The 14,303-nt window shown below is 36.2% G+C and overlaps 2 protein-coding genes across 2 annotated transcripts; one reads left to right on the forward strand and one right to left on the reverse strand.

The window, feature by feature from the left end:
• Positions 1–368: 368 nt before the first annotated feature.
• Positions 369–6,174, reverse strand: PSF2. The gene is made up of 9 exons (XM_008812390.5): positions 5,682–6,174; positions 5,506–5,580; positions 5,213–5,327; positions 4,917–5,016; positions 4,797–4,827; positions 4,624–4,716; positions 4,123–4,275; positions 890–1,011; positions 369–537 (listed from the first exon to the last, which is right to left on the reverse strand). Exons 1-8 carry the CDS (start codon positions 5,727–5,729, stop codon positions 991–993), a joined length of 636 nt encoding a protein of 211 aa, XP_008810612.1. The 5' UTR covers positions 5,730–6,174; the 3' UTR covers positions 369–537; positions 890–990.
• Positions 6,156–13,119, forward strand: LOC103721989 (triosephosphate isomerase, cytosolic). Its single transcript, XM_008812391.6, has 9 exons — positions 6,156–6,438; positions 6,636–6,711; positions 7,601–7,724; positions 8,855–8,939; positions 9,628–9,760; positions 10,280–10,374; positions 11,952–12,030; positions 12,249–12,331; positions 12,838–13,119. The coding sequence occupies exons 1-9, from the start codon at positions 6,400–6,402 to the stop codon at positions 12,886–12,888; spliced, it is 765 nt and encodes a 254-aa protein (XP_008810613.1). The 5' UTR covers positions 6,156–6,399; the 3' UTR covers positions 12,889–13,119.
• The last annotated feature ends 1,184 nt before the right edge of the window (positions 13,120–14,303 follow it).

Raw genomic sequence — 14,303 nt, forward strand, 5'->3', positions numbered from 1 at the left:
ACAACAGCTCTGCTGAACATTTTTCAACGCATTAGGCATGAGAGTGACGCCTCATCAAGCTTATTATCTGGGACAATCCAATTACAATGCTGGCTTTATGGTGTACATATGGAGTTCAATTGGCCATTGATTATAATCTTTTAACAAGGGAAATTTCTGTTCCAATTTGCATTTAATAAGATAAAAAATGGAAGGCCGGAATTTGATTTCAGTTAGTATTAACATGAATCTAAAAAAATTAGATGTTCGGTACAGCATATAAAGATCTTGGCATGAAGAAGATTATACTTGAGCAACATATTTACATATCACATTCCATCTATGCAATGATACTGATGCACGCCCGGAAAAAAGAACAAGAACAACAATAATAACAAGAAAGTTGGCATATGCACCTTCTTCCGTTAACAAAGTGCAACAAAATAACAAGTATAATTCCAAAAGTGTAAGACAAAAATTGTTTGCAATTTAAAGTTCAATAAGGCCAACACAGTGAATAAGTTCCTGATAGCTTTGATAAGTCCAAGGGAAAATAAACTGCAAGGTAGAAGAAAAAAATTGCTAAGCCAAAATCCAAGCACTAAAATAGCGACAGCAACAAGACTAGGTTGATTACATAGGTGGCTTTCACAATATGCTGGAATTAAACAGTTAAGCTCTAATGAATAACTTTATTAATGAATTCCTGAAAGACTAATATATCGTAAAACCCTATGTATGAACAAATTATAAAGAAAAGATTATCTTATCAAATAAATAGATGGTTCACAGAAATTGATATTTGAGAATTCATCATTTGAGAAAGAATTATAATAAATAACATTTATATAACAATACATGTGGATAAAATACACATATTTTCATGAGAAGCAGAGTGAATAACAATTACCTTCTCCCACTGATGTATGTGCATTTTATTTTCTTGATAAAGATGTTCAGCTGGATGGAAGCCTATCAATGGTCAACAGAAAACTTGCAAAGCTTGCAAATCTACCTAGGCCGAAGATCTCGCTGAAAAGCAGAAAAGATATGTTAAGAAAAGATAATCAATGATCTCAACCACATACTAGTGGTTTCCTATTATTTTGGTGGGTGAGCATGACCCCTTCCACACGCTTCCAGAGTACAACTTCACAAACAAAAAAAATGGTTACTGAAATAGCACTAGCAGTGTAGCAAGAGCACAAAGTTGGACAGCTTCGTAGCGTACAACTGAATATATGCAATGTCAAAGTAAGATATACCAAGTCTGCCAGTTATACAAAGGAGCCATCCAATCATCCCATAAAAGATATAGCAAAATAGCAGTTTGAGGGACCCTTCATCAGCGATTGCATGCTTCAGCTTTTTAATACATTTCAAATAAATATCCATCAATCTAAGGGAAAGATGAAACAACGTGATTCAAATGCACCAGAATTATTGTCCCTTACAACTAGCTTATGTATATCAAAACATGGACCGGTGGAACCCTCCTGAAGTGGGCACTTTGGGGCATTACCAAACCGGACCATTCAGTTACTGGGATGATTTGGCTGGTCAATCCAGTTCTAGAATTGAATTGTTTTTATTATAGAAACCCCTCCTGATCCTCTCCCTCTCTCTAGATTCTTCTCTCCCTCACTTCCCCCCTCTCTCCTTCTCAACTTCTCTCTCTCTCTCTCTCTCTCTCTCTCTCTCTCTCTTTCTCTCTCTCTCTCTCTCCCCCCCCCCCCTTCCCTCTCTCAATTCTCCTCTCCCCCCTCTCTCTCTCTCTCTTGATGCTCTATGCCGAGATCGGGATGTCATCTAGGATTAGGGATCCACAACGATAATGACTCCGCAGCTAGGGTTAGGGTTCTGTTAGAAACCTCTCTCTAATTCATAATTAGTTTATTGACAGGGAGTTCACATCAAAACTTCTATAAGGCCACATAAAATGATCACAACTCTCAATGTCAAGGATCACTTAAAAAGCGCCATAATGTGAGAAGAAATCAGACAAGGGGAGAAAAAAAATCATAAGCTGAAGGTACCTTGGTTGATTCATGAAAAACCAATGTTACTAAATTACATTTTAGAATATAGAGAGTTCCAAATAGAACCCTGGTATCAGCATAGCAACTTTACAACATAACACAGAGCAAGATAAGGTCGTTGATCAGAAACTTGGGGCAGTTTTCCACATGAAGATACAGCGATTGTGTTGCCGAAATTTAATGCTAACAGCCACAGAGTGATATTGCTGTTCCCAATAGCCAAATATATTGCCCATATAAAAGTCTGACAGTGTATCCTTTTCCAACCTCGGCTGCATATCGTACAATAGATTGGCTCTATTTCAAGGTACACTTTGCCCTTAGCATGCTAGACTAATGAGCAAGATCATGGCAGGCAGCAGTGCAGTTGATAAGTTGGGTCAGGTTGCAACTAAATGACTGTGTTAGGTCAAGTTGAAGCTTTGCCATTGCAAAGTTATTATTGAGAAACCCAACTCAGCAAACAGGTTGGACCGATCATGTTTAGGTTGAGCCATTATAATGGTTTCTGAGGAGGTCCTTGTTATATATGTTAATAATGAGCAAACTAAGTCATAGTTTTTTCTCGTTGATTGTTATTTCGTTGTATGGGGCATTAAAAGACAAGAACAATGGTCATTATCTAACATCCATTTACTATATAAGATAATAATTTTTAACTACAGCATTTTGTATCAACTAGAAAAATAAATTTTATTGAGTAACATTTAAAACTAAGCATAGCAATTATACCAAATGGTCAATTGAATTTTTTTTTCAACCTTATAGAATTAGAATTGCTCATTTTTGTTTGATTTAATGAAAAAAAGAATGAAACAGTTTGTCATTTTTTGTTCTATCACTAGACAGAATAGCAAGACAAATAGGGGTCCATTATTCCTCATCTACAAATATCAAAAATTTTGATGCCATGAAGCAGGCAAAGGGATGAAAGGGTCACCTTCTTCTGCTTGCTTGATCGAAATCTATTCTATAATTGAGCAAATGAAGTGCTACTTAACTTAGTAGTAGAAACTTGGAGAGACAAACAAAGAGAGGACTCTCTCATTGAAAGATAAAGTCATATTTTTTAAATCAATTTAGTTGATTTGGCCATGACTATTTTGGCATGCTAAAATGGAACGACTAGGGGATCCAATAGAACAAACCTCCACAGGAGTCTTTAGGTCATCTCATGCTGTTAATTAACAAGCCTTTTATTATCTATCTCATTTCTAGCTAATACGTGTGCTTGGGAGTTCTTGAAAATTGAATAAACCAAGAATTATTTTTTTGTTTAACTCTACAATGATCTAAGCAAATCATGATATCCTTTTTCTGGTATTTGACCATTATTTTTTTGTTACAGGAGCAAATAACATTCACTGTAATCATCATTATTTTAGTCTTGTATAATCACAGTCTAGACAGTTTGATGGAAATACCTGCTGTTATAACCATCATAACTTAAGGTTGATAACGATTTTAATGGGGTCTGATATAATGAGAAAATTGCATCATTGAAACATTGATCTAAGATTTTTATGCTAAATTTGATAATTATAGATGTCATTATCTATTTGTCCAATACTCACAAATGGATGACTAAATCCTTTTTTCTTGTTACATAATGAAGTAGGATAATTGAAAAGAAAGAAGTGGAAAAGGTCAGGGCTACATCTAAAGCTTCATATTTTATGTAATAATATAATATTAATTGCATAATAAAGTTGAAGAGTACAATCATCAAGAACTTGAAAAACTTGAAGCAGGATATCACAAGCACATCTCTTGCTTATTAAATTGTGAAGATATGTGCTTTATGAAAGGATTTTAGAAGGAATTTTAAGCAGTCTTCTTACAATAGAGTGGCCACAAATGTTAGCATACATTATACAGTTTGACTGGTATATTGCCATGAGTATCCATTGAACAAAAACAATCCATTAATCCTATATGATGAATATGACTGTAAAAATAGATTCTTATAGTGGATATCAGCATTAGCCAAAGGTTCAGCTCATTCAGGTGCAGGCAATGAAATTAAATTGTATCACTTATTACCTCTCATCACAGAGCTCTTTTGCCCGTAAATAACTACTTCAAAGAAGGTGAGCCAACTTACTCGTGGGCCACGATCTACCACTTGTGGTTGTCTGCTCCCCATTGCCCGTGGTTGCTGAATCAAATGCGGGCTATCGTGCTTATAGAAAGCTTGCAAGGCTCTAACCATGAATGGGCGCACTATATTCACTTCCATTGCAGAAAGATTTTTGAGCTGCATTAAATGAATAATTCTCAATGTATGACAAGCAGCTTCACATGAGAAACAATTATTTTTATCAGCCTTCAACAAAAGTATGAACAAGATTTAAATTAGGAAGTCCCATATTCATGATGGGCTTGCAGTTTCTTCATCATCATTGCAAACTTAAAAAAGGTTCTAAATAAGAACTCAACTTAAGAAACAAAAATTATACACAATTATTAACCTGAGGAAACTCAGCACAACAATTTGCACTTTCCAATGGAGTTTTATGTGGCAAAGCCCCAAGAAAAGGATCATATAAGAGATCTATTAGCTGGACGCATGGTATATGATAAAAGCTGAATCCCATAAATATACCTTCACTGCATGTGTGCGACCGGATATTGTCTCTAAACCAGTCTCAACCTTGTGAAATCTCACATCTCTTATATCCTCAATCAAAGATCTTGCCTGTTACATTACAACTCTATAGATTAAAAAAATGGTAAAAAAAATGTAGATTGCATGCCTGAGCATGTTTCAAAACTCACCATATATAAATCCGGGATGTCATCATGAGCACTGGAAATGATGTCTAGTAAGTTCAGCGTCCTTTAAATGGAAAACAAAACAAAAGGACCATGGAAGAAAACAAAGTCCGAACTACATACTGGTCAAATAGAAGTCTTGAGATTTCTACATAATGGAATGGCAGTGGCTGGAATTCCCTAGGGGACTCTCGTTCCGCCTCCAGCACCTGTGTCAACCTCTCTGGCAAAAGCAGCAATCAATTAACTACCTTACCATAATATGAATGGTGTTTTACCCTTCATCATCAGCAAAACACATCAAACTAGGACATGGTTAAGAAAAGAAATAGAGACAAAGAATATAGAAATAAGCACATTTCAGTAAACCTAGCTGGACACATGAGGATTTCAACGAGGGAAAGAAATTAAGCTCTCACCAACTGACATCCATTCTGGTGTGCGAATGGTGCATTTGCCACGTTTCTTCAGAGCGACGGCAAGCCATAGTGGTACTTTGCTAGCAATTTGTGGGAAGAATGGGCCGTAATCACCCTGATGGCACATAAACCCAGTAGTATCGGATCAGGCACCTCGCAGATCCAGACCAACCTCAAATCAAACGCTAGATGTATTAATCAAAGTTATGCCAGAGTTTTGTTCACAGCTTATCAAAACTCATCGGGGAACAAATTATATATTTATATGAGCATAAAGGACGAGATGGAATTACGCAGATCATGTTCAGAGCTTCCATTCTGATGTTAGGGACAATCTCCACCATTTCATCTTCTGCGAGAAACTCCACCTGAAAAAGGGGAATAGGGAAAATTATTGATCTTGGGAACTATATAGAATACAGATTGAACACGATGCTAGAAATGATAAGCTATGCAAGAGATTGCGTGCCTCCGGAGCCGAGAAGACGGACAGATCTGGGTTGGATTGCCCCGCCATTGCCTTGGGTTTGGAGAGAACGAGGGTTTCTTACTAAAATCCCGGCGAATCAGCTGGAGGTAGAGAATTCGAGAGAGAGAGAGAGAGAGAGAGAGAGGCAGGAGATATGGAGACAAAGAAACCCTAATAGTGGCTTTGGGCGGTCATTTGCAATTGCTCCGGAAAGAATTTTTTCATTTCGGAAGGCGGGAACTAACTTTTGCTTCCGGAGCAGCCCAGCGCCTCTCCGCCCGCTTCAGCGAGACGCTCTGCGACCGCGGCTGGGTTTTTTTTTTTGTGTGTGTGTGTACGCGTTCGGAAAGTATAAGAGGAATATCGTTGTTCGCTACTCGGGGTAGAACAGCGGATGATCATTTTGATCGCGCCCTCCAACAAGAACATCCGCTTCGCTTCTATTATTTCTAAGCACGGGGATCATTAGTAGCCGGATGGCCGATGATTGTTCGATAGAATGTCATTTTGCAGCCAAATCGATCATCGCCGTCCAATTAGTCGCGCACCGTAAGGTCGATGACCCGCGGGGGCAAATTTGTAATTCGATACACTACGTCTCAGGGCGTTCTTTCCAACGCCGTCTCGTCTCTGCTATGTAAAAGCGCTTCATCTCATCCCTTTCCTCACCAAGCCAACAAAATCTTGGGTTGAACCTCGTCTTGCATCGCTCGCATAGATGGCTAGAAAGTTCTTCGTCGGCGGCAACTGGAAATGCGTAATCTTCCCAATCTTTTTTTGCTCTCTTGTTCTCAATTAAAATCGATTGTCTGTCACGCTTTGTTTGTAGATCGAAAACGATTGGCACTTGATTCCGATTTTCTGGTTTGATTCACTCGATTCCTTTCGAGATTCCGTCGAAGATAATTTCGATCTTTGTTGTTTAACTGTGATGCTGATTGGACCTTTGTGCAGAACGGGACAAACGAGGAAGTTAAGAAGATCGTCAGCACCTTGAATGATGGCCAAGTCCCGTCATCAGATGTCGTCGGTATGGACACATGGTTTATGATCTCGATCCGTTGCTTGTTGCAGATTGCTGTATTTCCAGCATCCTTATGGAGGTCTACTATGCCGGAAGGCATCAGTTTGGATGCTGATATCGTACTTGCGCGCCCTAGTGGGGTTTTTGGGTCGTCTTAAATGTTCATAGTGAATTGATGATATGCCTTTAATGCGCAGTCAAATTTTACCCATGGAATCCTTCATTCATGGGTTTCAACTATCGCCACTTCATGGGATGAGCTGCGCTGACTGTTGGGCAGTGCAGGCAACTGGTTGTCATGACTCGAGATATAGGAATGCTTTCTAGGGAAACTAATAGATTACTACAGGGAAGTTGATCCCTTTGAAACCATTAAGCAATTAATCCCTTTCAATCATAATTACAAGACATTTTGGCAGATTTGTTTGGAGACTTTATTTTTATTGGGACTAAACTCTTAAAGCAAAATATGATCTTTGTGATTGGTATGCAGTTGCTCATCGTATTAAATGCAGGTCTTCATATTTTTACACTGGTTTTATAAACAGATAGACATATAGTAGCATGTTATCTTGAAATTATGATCACCGCATCTGCATTACCTAGGCCTTCCGACTCTGTTTGTGTTTTTGTTGTTTAATTTCTAACTGCATTGCCTTCCGATAGCCATTGGCCCATTATGCTTATTTAATCTCTTGTCATGTTCGTCCTTTTTCCTCATGTGCAGATAGTGATAATATTATTGATAGAGCCGAAGTGGGTTTTGCAGTCACCTAAGAACTTGCTTCTTAAGAAGATTAATGCATACTATATTCTCATTTTTGACCATAATATAGTTATTGAATGTAGAATTACTTTATCACTACTCATATGTTGCAAATGGTTTTGCTTGTAGAGGTTGTGATAAGCCCACCATATGTGTTTCTTCCTCTGGTTAAAAGTTCGCTGCGTCCTGATTTTCATGTTGCCGCACAGAACTGTTGGGTAAAGAAAGGAGGTGCATTCACTGGTGAGATTAGGCAAGTTTTGAGCGCCCTAAATCGTCCGTTTGCTTGCTGTCTATTTTTAATCTTGATTTCATAACAATGATGAATGCTGCTGCGTGCGATATTGTGTTTTATGTTGGAAAACTGTGACATGTGGGGTCCTTTGGGCATGGAAAGTTGTTTTTCCTATCGATGCTTGTATGTTTGTTTATGATCATCTGAGAAAGACTGCTAAAGCATTTGAAGAGGTGATGGCAATATGGTTATAATATATTCGAGAGAGGGGACTGTTGCAATCATCTGAAAGAGGGATGGAATGTTCGAAGAGCGCATATGTCATATGACTTGCAACATTATATGTTAGCCTGTCACTGGTGAATGGGAATCCTGGATGTTGCAACCATATAAGGAAGAGTTTTCAGTGCCATCAGGAGTAGCTTATGTGTCTCAGAATTGTAGAAGACAGCTGATTGTGAATGTTATCTTCACAAAAAGAAAAAGCATTTTGTATTAGAATAGTTTATTTAAGATAAAACAGATGGTTAAAGAAACATAGTATAGACTGAGGGTAATATATGTTTATGGAACAAAAAATAATTGGAATCGAATGGTATTTTAAAAAAGATCGGCGTGTCTACATATATTGATATGTAAGATTTAAAATGGAGCCGTGAAGTGTAAACCCTTCATGTTTATCTTTGAGTTAATAAGCTACAGCAGATTCTTGACATTCCAAGGCTTACTTTTTTAATGCACTTCGGCGATTCAACTTATACAAAGAATGTTTAGGAGGATGTATTTGGTAATTTTTGCCATCGGTGATCCATTGCAAGCTGAATATGATACCATGACCATAACCATCAAGCATATCCCACTCGAGAAAATGTAAATATATTATTATTTAAGGTGCCTATTTCTGGTTTCTCTTAGAAAAAGGTGTCTAATTCTTGATTTTATTGGTTCAGCTAATGATAAGACAAGGAAAACCACCTCCACTCTCTTTATTGAAGTCCTAGGCTTGCTATTAATCTTATGGTTTTGCTAGAATTTTATTTGGTCAAAATAGTACCCATGCCAGTTTAAACATTCAAGTTCTTTCTATAACAGAGAGTGTACCAGCGATTAAAATAAATATATATTTGATTAAACTTTTGTTTATGCAGTGCGGAGATGCTTAAAAATCTTGGCATTCATTGGGTCGTTCTTGGACACTCAGAAAGAAGACTCTTATTGGGCGAATCAAATGAAGTAATCTCCCCAAGATGCATACTTTAGAGAAATTATGTATATCATGTATGTGGTACATGCATGTGGATTAGCTAGTAACGCATATGATTCCATGCCAATTTATCTTCAGCAACTATAGTGACTAGACATGTTTTGTTGAATGTATGTTTATTTATCTTAAGCTAAGCTGAAAGTGTAATCTGTTTCGAGCTCATAATAATGCTATGTTATCTTCAAATAACTAACAGATGTTGGGTTTTGTTCTCAAATAAAAAGAAGCAGATATTGCATTTTAGGTGAAATAAAAAAAACTGTATGGTTTAGTAAGGGAATTAAGTACCAGAATCTAATTTTAATTTTTGATATCAATCGAGATAAAACAAAGTTGGTAAGTAATTGCACAATATTGTGGTACATTTATGAGTCAGTTTTTTGATAGCTTGCAAATTTAATAGTTGCTTAGGTTCCACAAATGAAGGTCTCTAATACATCGGGAAAAATATTAGTTTGCATTTTACAGGAACCAAAAACACAATGAGACCATATAATTTCTGTCCTAAAGCGATACAGTATTTAATACATTTTGAATTATTGTTTTGCCATTTTCAATATAAAATACCGTAGTACTAATAGAAATAACTTTCATCAAATTTCTATATATTAAAATAATTTCTTGTTTAACATATGCTTTACATCTTTCTGATGGCAGTTCGTTGGAGATAAAGTCGCATATGCACTCTCTCAAGGTCTAAAGGTGATTGCTTGTGTTGGTGAGACCCTCGAACACCGGGAATCAGGAGCCACCATGGATGTAGTTGCTGCACAAACGAAAGCAATTGCAGGTACGGGGCATGTCCTTGCAAAACTTTACCCTCCCTTGTTTCTTGATGTGGTTTCAAAATGTTGTCATATGCCTATCTGTTAGCATGACTTACCTAGAATGTGTGTTGACAATTGTTTTTCTAGTATTCTTTTGCATCTTATTTTTTTGGCAGTTCAATTGCAAGTTTATGTTCATCTAAAGGTTATTGGCGAAAAAGATTATCAGATCTAGGCTAGGGAAACTCGCTTCTTGCTTGGTGGTTAATGCAATTTGAAAATAATTGTGCCAGCCAGATATATTGAATATATTTTGATTGCATTGGAAATTGGCATGTTCAGAGATAAAAATCTTGCAAAATTATGTTCAAAGGCAACTGAATATTCATGGATTGTATTAAGATAAATGGGTTTCTTCTGAAGTGAAATGTATCCTTGTTCAAATAATTATAGCTCCTCCATATTATGGCATCCAGTTTTATGGCGTTTAGTGGTCGTGTCAGTGTTTCTCTACATTTGATGCAAGATTGTTTTTTTTGCAGATCGTATATCGGATTGGACCAATGTAGTTGTGGCTTATGAACCAGTTTGGGCTATTGGAACTGGCAAGGTTGCAACCCCAGCTCAGGCTCAGGAAGTAAGTGTGGTGGATGTTACTGTTTTGTTACTTGCATCATCCTCTTAGTAGGTTTCTTCAACGAAAATGTTCCTCCTAGCTTGCAAGATATTCATTCTTTGTCCTAGGAGCTCACAGCCTAACACATCTGCAAGCATCCCCATGCTTGTGCAATATTTTGGCTTGAACACGTGCCCAATGTTGTCAATCTGGGATAGGCATTGAATTGATAGGTTTATGTCCAGTCCAAAATGTTCTAATTGTCTGCTCCATTTTAGTTGAACTAAACAATGCTGCTATAGTTTTTTGTTAGCTGATGGTGCTTTAATATTAAAGTTTTATTACATTTAAATGCCCTAGTGGTTGCAATTAGATTTATTGTTTGGTGATTGAGTGATTCTATGCCAAATTAATGTCATTCGCTTGAACCTTGGCTGATGCTTTCAGCACAGTCTTTTAATAAATCAAACATGCCACTGATATGCAACCTGGCTTATCTGCTTGGAACTTGCTGGTTTGATCTGTTCATATGGATTACTAGAAGAACCAACCTTGCCAAACAATGTCCTGGTGGTTCCAATCAGACCTGATTTAATCAGCTGGTCTGCCAGCTCGTAAACTATTGATGCTCAGAGAATGTCGTTACACATTCATTGAGTAGACAGACACAATTTATGTTATGTCAGTGGTTCCATGTTTAAATGATAATTTTACAAGGTTTGCTGCTAATGCTTGTGCCGAACTTTTGATTGCTTATTACCACCAATCAGATATTCTTAGAATTCTACACTTCTAAACATCGGTGTGGCAATGACTATTCTCATAGGCTGCATTTCACACTCTCATAGCTCCAACGATGGATATTTTTCTCTGTGTTCACCATTTTCATTTAGTAAAATGATTTCCTACTCAAAAGAAAGCAGCACAATTACAAGAACAAAATATCAAAAACACATCATTGTCATAGGCTATACTTTTTTTATTGATGGAAATCTTTTGCTTTCACCTTTTGCACTTTGTGGTGAAGGGCATATTCTAAGATAAAATACCTGGTTTACCTGGCACTGATAGCACTTTCAAAGTACTTTTCCGTCATTTTGAAGGATAAATCGGCCATCATTGAGACTTCCATTGGATTGAATTTATTTGCAGTCTGGGATTTCTATTTACCATTTTGGTTCCGAGCATATGCTGGAATCAGAATTCTACTAATCTATTATAAAATACTATTTACTTGATTGATTTTTTCCACTTTAAGGACATATCAATGCTATTCCAAAAACAATAACTTAAAAGTGGAGCTTCCCCCTTGGTCATGCATCCCGTGAAAAAATATTTCATCATGATGATGATTAATTCCAGCTACTACTGAAGTGCATGACATATATGTCTGGTCATATGATGATCACTTAAATGCTTATATTTAGATCCAATCAGTAGTTATGGAGCATTTTTCCAAGTTGTAACTTACATTGAGAGAGTATGTAGAGACTCATTGTTCTTTGTAAATACTTTCACTACGTAACAAGGCACTGCTGAAGTTCAGCATTTAAGTGTTCAATTTCTACTCATCTCAACTTTTGGAGTGCTGGTGTTAGGTTCACTCTGCTTTGAGGAAGTGGCTCCAAACAAATGTGAGTGTGCAAGTTGCCGAATCAACTAGGATCATATATGGAGGTAAGTGTTCCAACTAAGTTGATTCTTTTTTCTTTCTTAAATATGCTGGTATATACAATTCCATTCCTCATTTTATTTGGTGCTATGAATTAGAAACAACTAATTACTTCTTTCATCATTGAATTTGTGAATTCTGTGCCAGCATGGAATGCTAAAAATTTGCCTGCATTACCATCTATATGGAATATTGGATCACCAATGGCTGATAATTGCCACAGGTTCCGTAAATGGAGCAAACTGTAAAGAGCTGGCTGCACAGCCTGATGTCGATGGTTTTCTAGTTGGCGGGGCTTCTTTGAAGGTTTTTATCCTTTATTTCTTAGTTTTTAGGCACACACTGAGGTTTGCTTATAAAATCATTAAAGCACCAACATTTCGTGAAGAGTAGGCTACTCCTGATGGTTGCTAAATGTATACCATAAAATACCTGCTGCCTGTTGTCCGGTGCTTAATGCTTACAGGGGCTTGCCCCTGCCACCATTTATTTCAAGCGCTGTTCATATAGAGACCTATGATACAACATAAACAAATGTCTACTTGGATTTGATGTGCTTACCGAGTGGATTGATTACTGTCATTACACTGAACAACATTCCTGATATTTAGGACATGATAACCAAAAATTCCACCTGATTTGCTAAACAGGAAGTCGTGTGTTCTTCCTGGTGGTAAATCTATTTTCTGCGCTGACCAGTGAAAAAATTGACTATTTTATTAATTTATCTAATCTTCTAAGCCGGTATGACCTTTTGGCATGTTGGTTGTCCTTGTGTTCTCATTTTTGTCAGCTTCCCTTTCGTCTTTCAGGCTGAATTTTTGGACATCATCAAGTCTGCTACCGTGAAGTCATCTGCCTAAGGCGTTTACTCGTTCCAGTGAAATCTGTCTGAAAGATGTAAGAACGGTGTTCTATGTTGAACTCCCTGAATCTTGTGTTAGAAACTGCTTTTTGTAGTTTTTGCCCGGAATTTGAAGTGGGCTACGAATGTTAATAACCCGAAAATGTTTTCCATGAACCTTGGAAGCATCGGCTGTTCAATTATTTAAACTATCAAATGGACATTACCATGTTAAGCTTGTTTTGTTGCATCTCCGTGCTTTAGAATTGTTATTCAGGTTGCTCATAACATGAATGGCAGCATGCTGTCGGTTAGCCTTTGTGCATAGTCCATGAATTAAAATGCTAGTATTTTTCATTATAAGGTCAAAATAATTCGTAAATTAAGACATTAATTAATTAAATGAAACTGCACGTAGAAACACAACAATTCATCAAGACATATAAGGTGTCGGTTGCGTTTTTTTTTTCTTGATTTATTATTCCTTTTAAATCATAGAACAGTGCTATAATTTCTTTCAGGACGGTAGCAGCCCCAAAATGAATAGCGGGTTATACAAATTAATAATCGAAATACTGATAACAGCATGTCATCTCAAAGTATATTAAGGTTCTAATTGCCCTAATTATTGGGAGTCTAGACACTGATGATAATATATAGGCCCCATTTAGAGAAATTTTTGGAGGGCCAAAAAGTACTTTCTGGCCCTTTAAAAATATTTTTGGATGAAAAAGTATTTGGTAAAAATTTTGGAAAGCTATTTTAGTTTCTTCAGAAAGCTAGAAACAGCTTTTTGGAAGAAGATCTATTTTGAAGCCTTCCTAAATAGCTATTTTGAGTTTTGTCGGGAAGCTGCTGTTTTTATCAAAATACCTATAATAAAATATAACAATTACAGACTTTGTCCCTTTATAAACCTAAAAATATGCTGGAGCCCTAACAAAAAATCCTAACCGTGGATCAGACTCCTTTGCATGCAAGAAAAGGTATTCTTGTTTTCTATTATTGTATTATACTATAAATATAATATTATATTACATTATATCATAATACATTAATATATTGTATGAAATAATTTAATATTATGTTATATTATGAAAAATTAATGTACTAATAATTATAATATTTTGTACCTTTATTATTGTATTATACTATAAATATAATATTATGCTACCTTATATCATAATACATTGATATGTTATGTTAAATAATTTAATATTATATTAAATTATTATAATATGATATACAAATATTATATTACTATATTATAATAGTATTATATTACTATATTATAATAGTATTATATTACATTGCAGTAATATTATACTATATCATATATTTATGTATTAATATATGTTATATTTTATTACGTTCTGTTGTATAATACTATGCAATGTCCTTTATGATAATTTTGTCATACAAAAGTTCTTTCTC

Source organism: Phoenix dactylifera, chromosome 17 (assembly GCF_051530095.1).
Source record: "Phoenix dactylifera cultivar Ajwa chromosome 17, Ajwa_hap1_PhDact_Kaust_v1.1, whole genome shotgun sequence".
NCBI lineage: Eukaryota > Viridiplantae > Streptophyta > Magnoliopsida > Arecales > Arecaceae > Phoenix > Phoenix dactylifera.

Coding starts and splice junctions, on each gene's coding strand:
- LOC103721989 (XM_008812391.6), top strand. CDS start 6,400: ATGGCTAGAAAGTTCTTCGTCGGCGGCAACTGGAAATGC. Junction 7,725..8,854: donor GCATTCACTGGTGAGATTAG/GCAAGTTTTGAG, acceptor TTGTTTATGCAG/TGCGGAGATGCTTAAAAATC. Junction 8,940..9,627: donor TATTGGGCGAATCAAATGAA/GTAATCTCCCCA, acceptor TTCTGATGGCAG/TTCGTTGGAGATAAAGTCGC.
- PSF2 (XM_008812390.5), bottom strand. CDS start 5,729: ATGGCGGGGCAATCCAACCCAGATCTGTCCGTCTTCTCGGCTCCGGAG. Junction 5,581..5,681: donor CCGTCTTCTCGGCTCCGGAG/GCACGCAATCTC, acceptor CCCCTTTTTCAG/GTGGAGTTTCTCGCAGAAGA. Junction 5,017..5,212: donor ACCAGAATGGATGTCAGTTG/GTGAGAGCTTAA, acceptor TGCTTTTGCCAG/AGAGGTTGACACAGGTGCTG.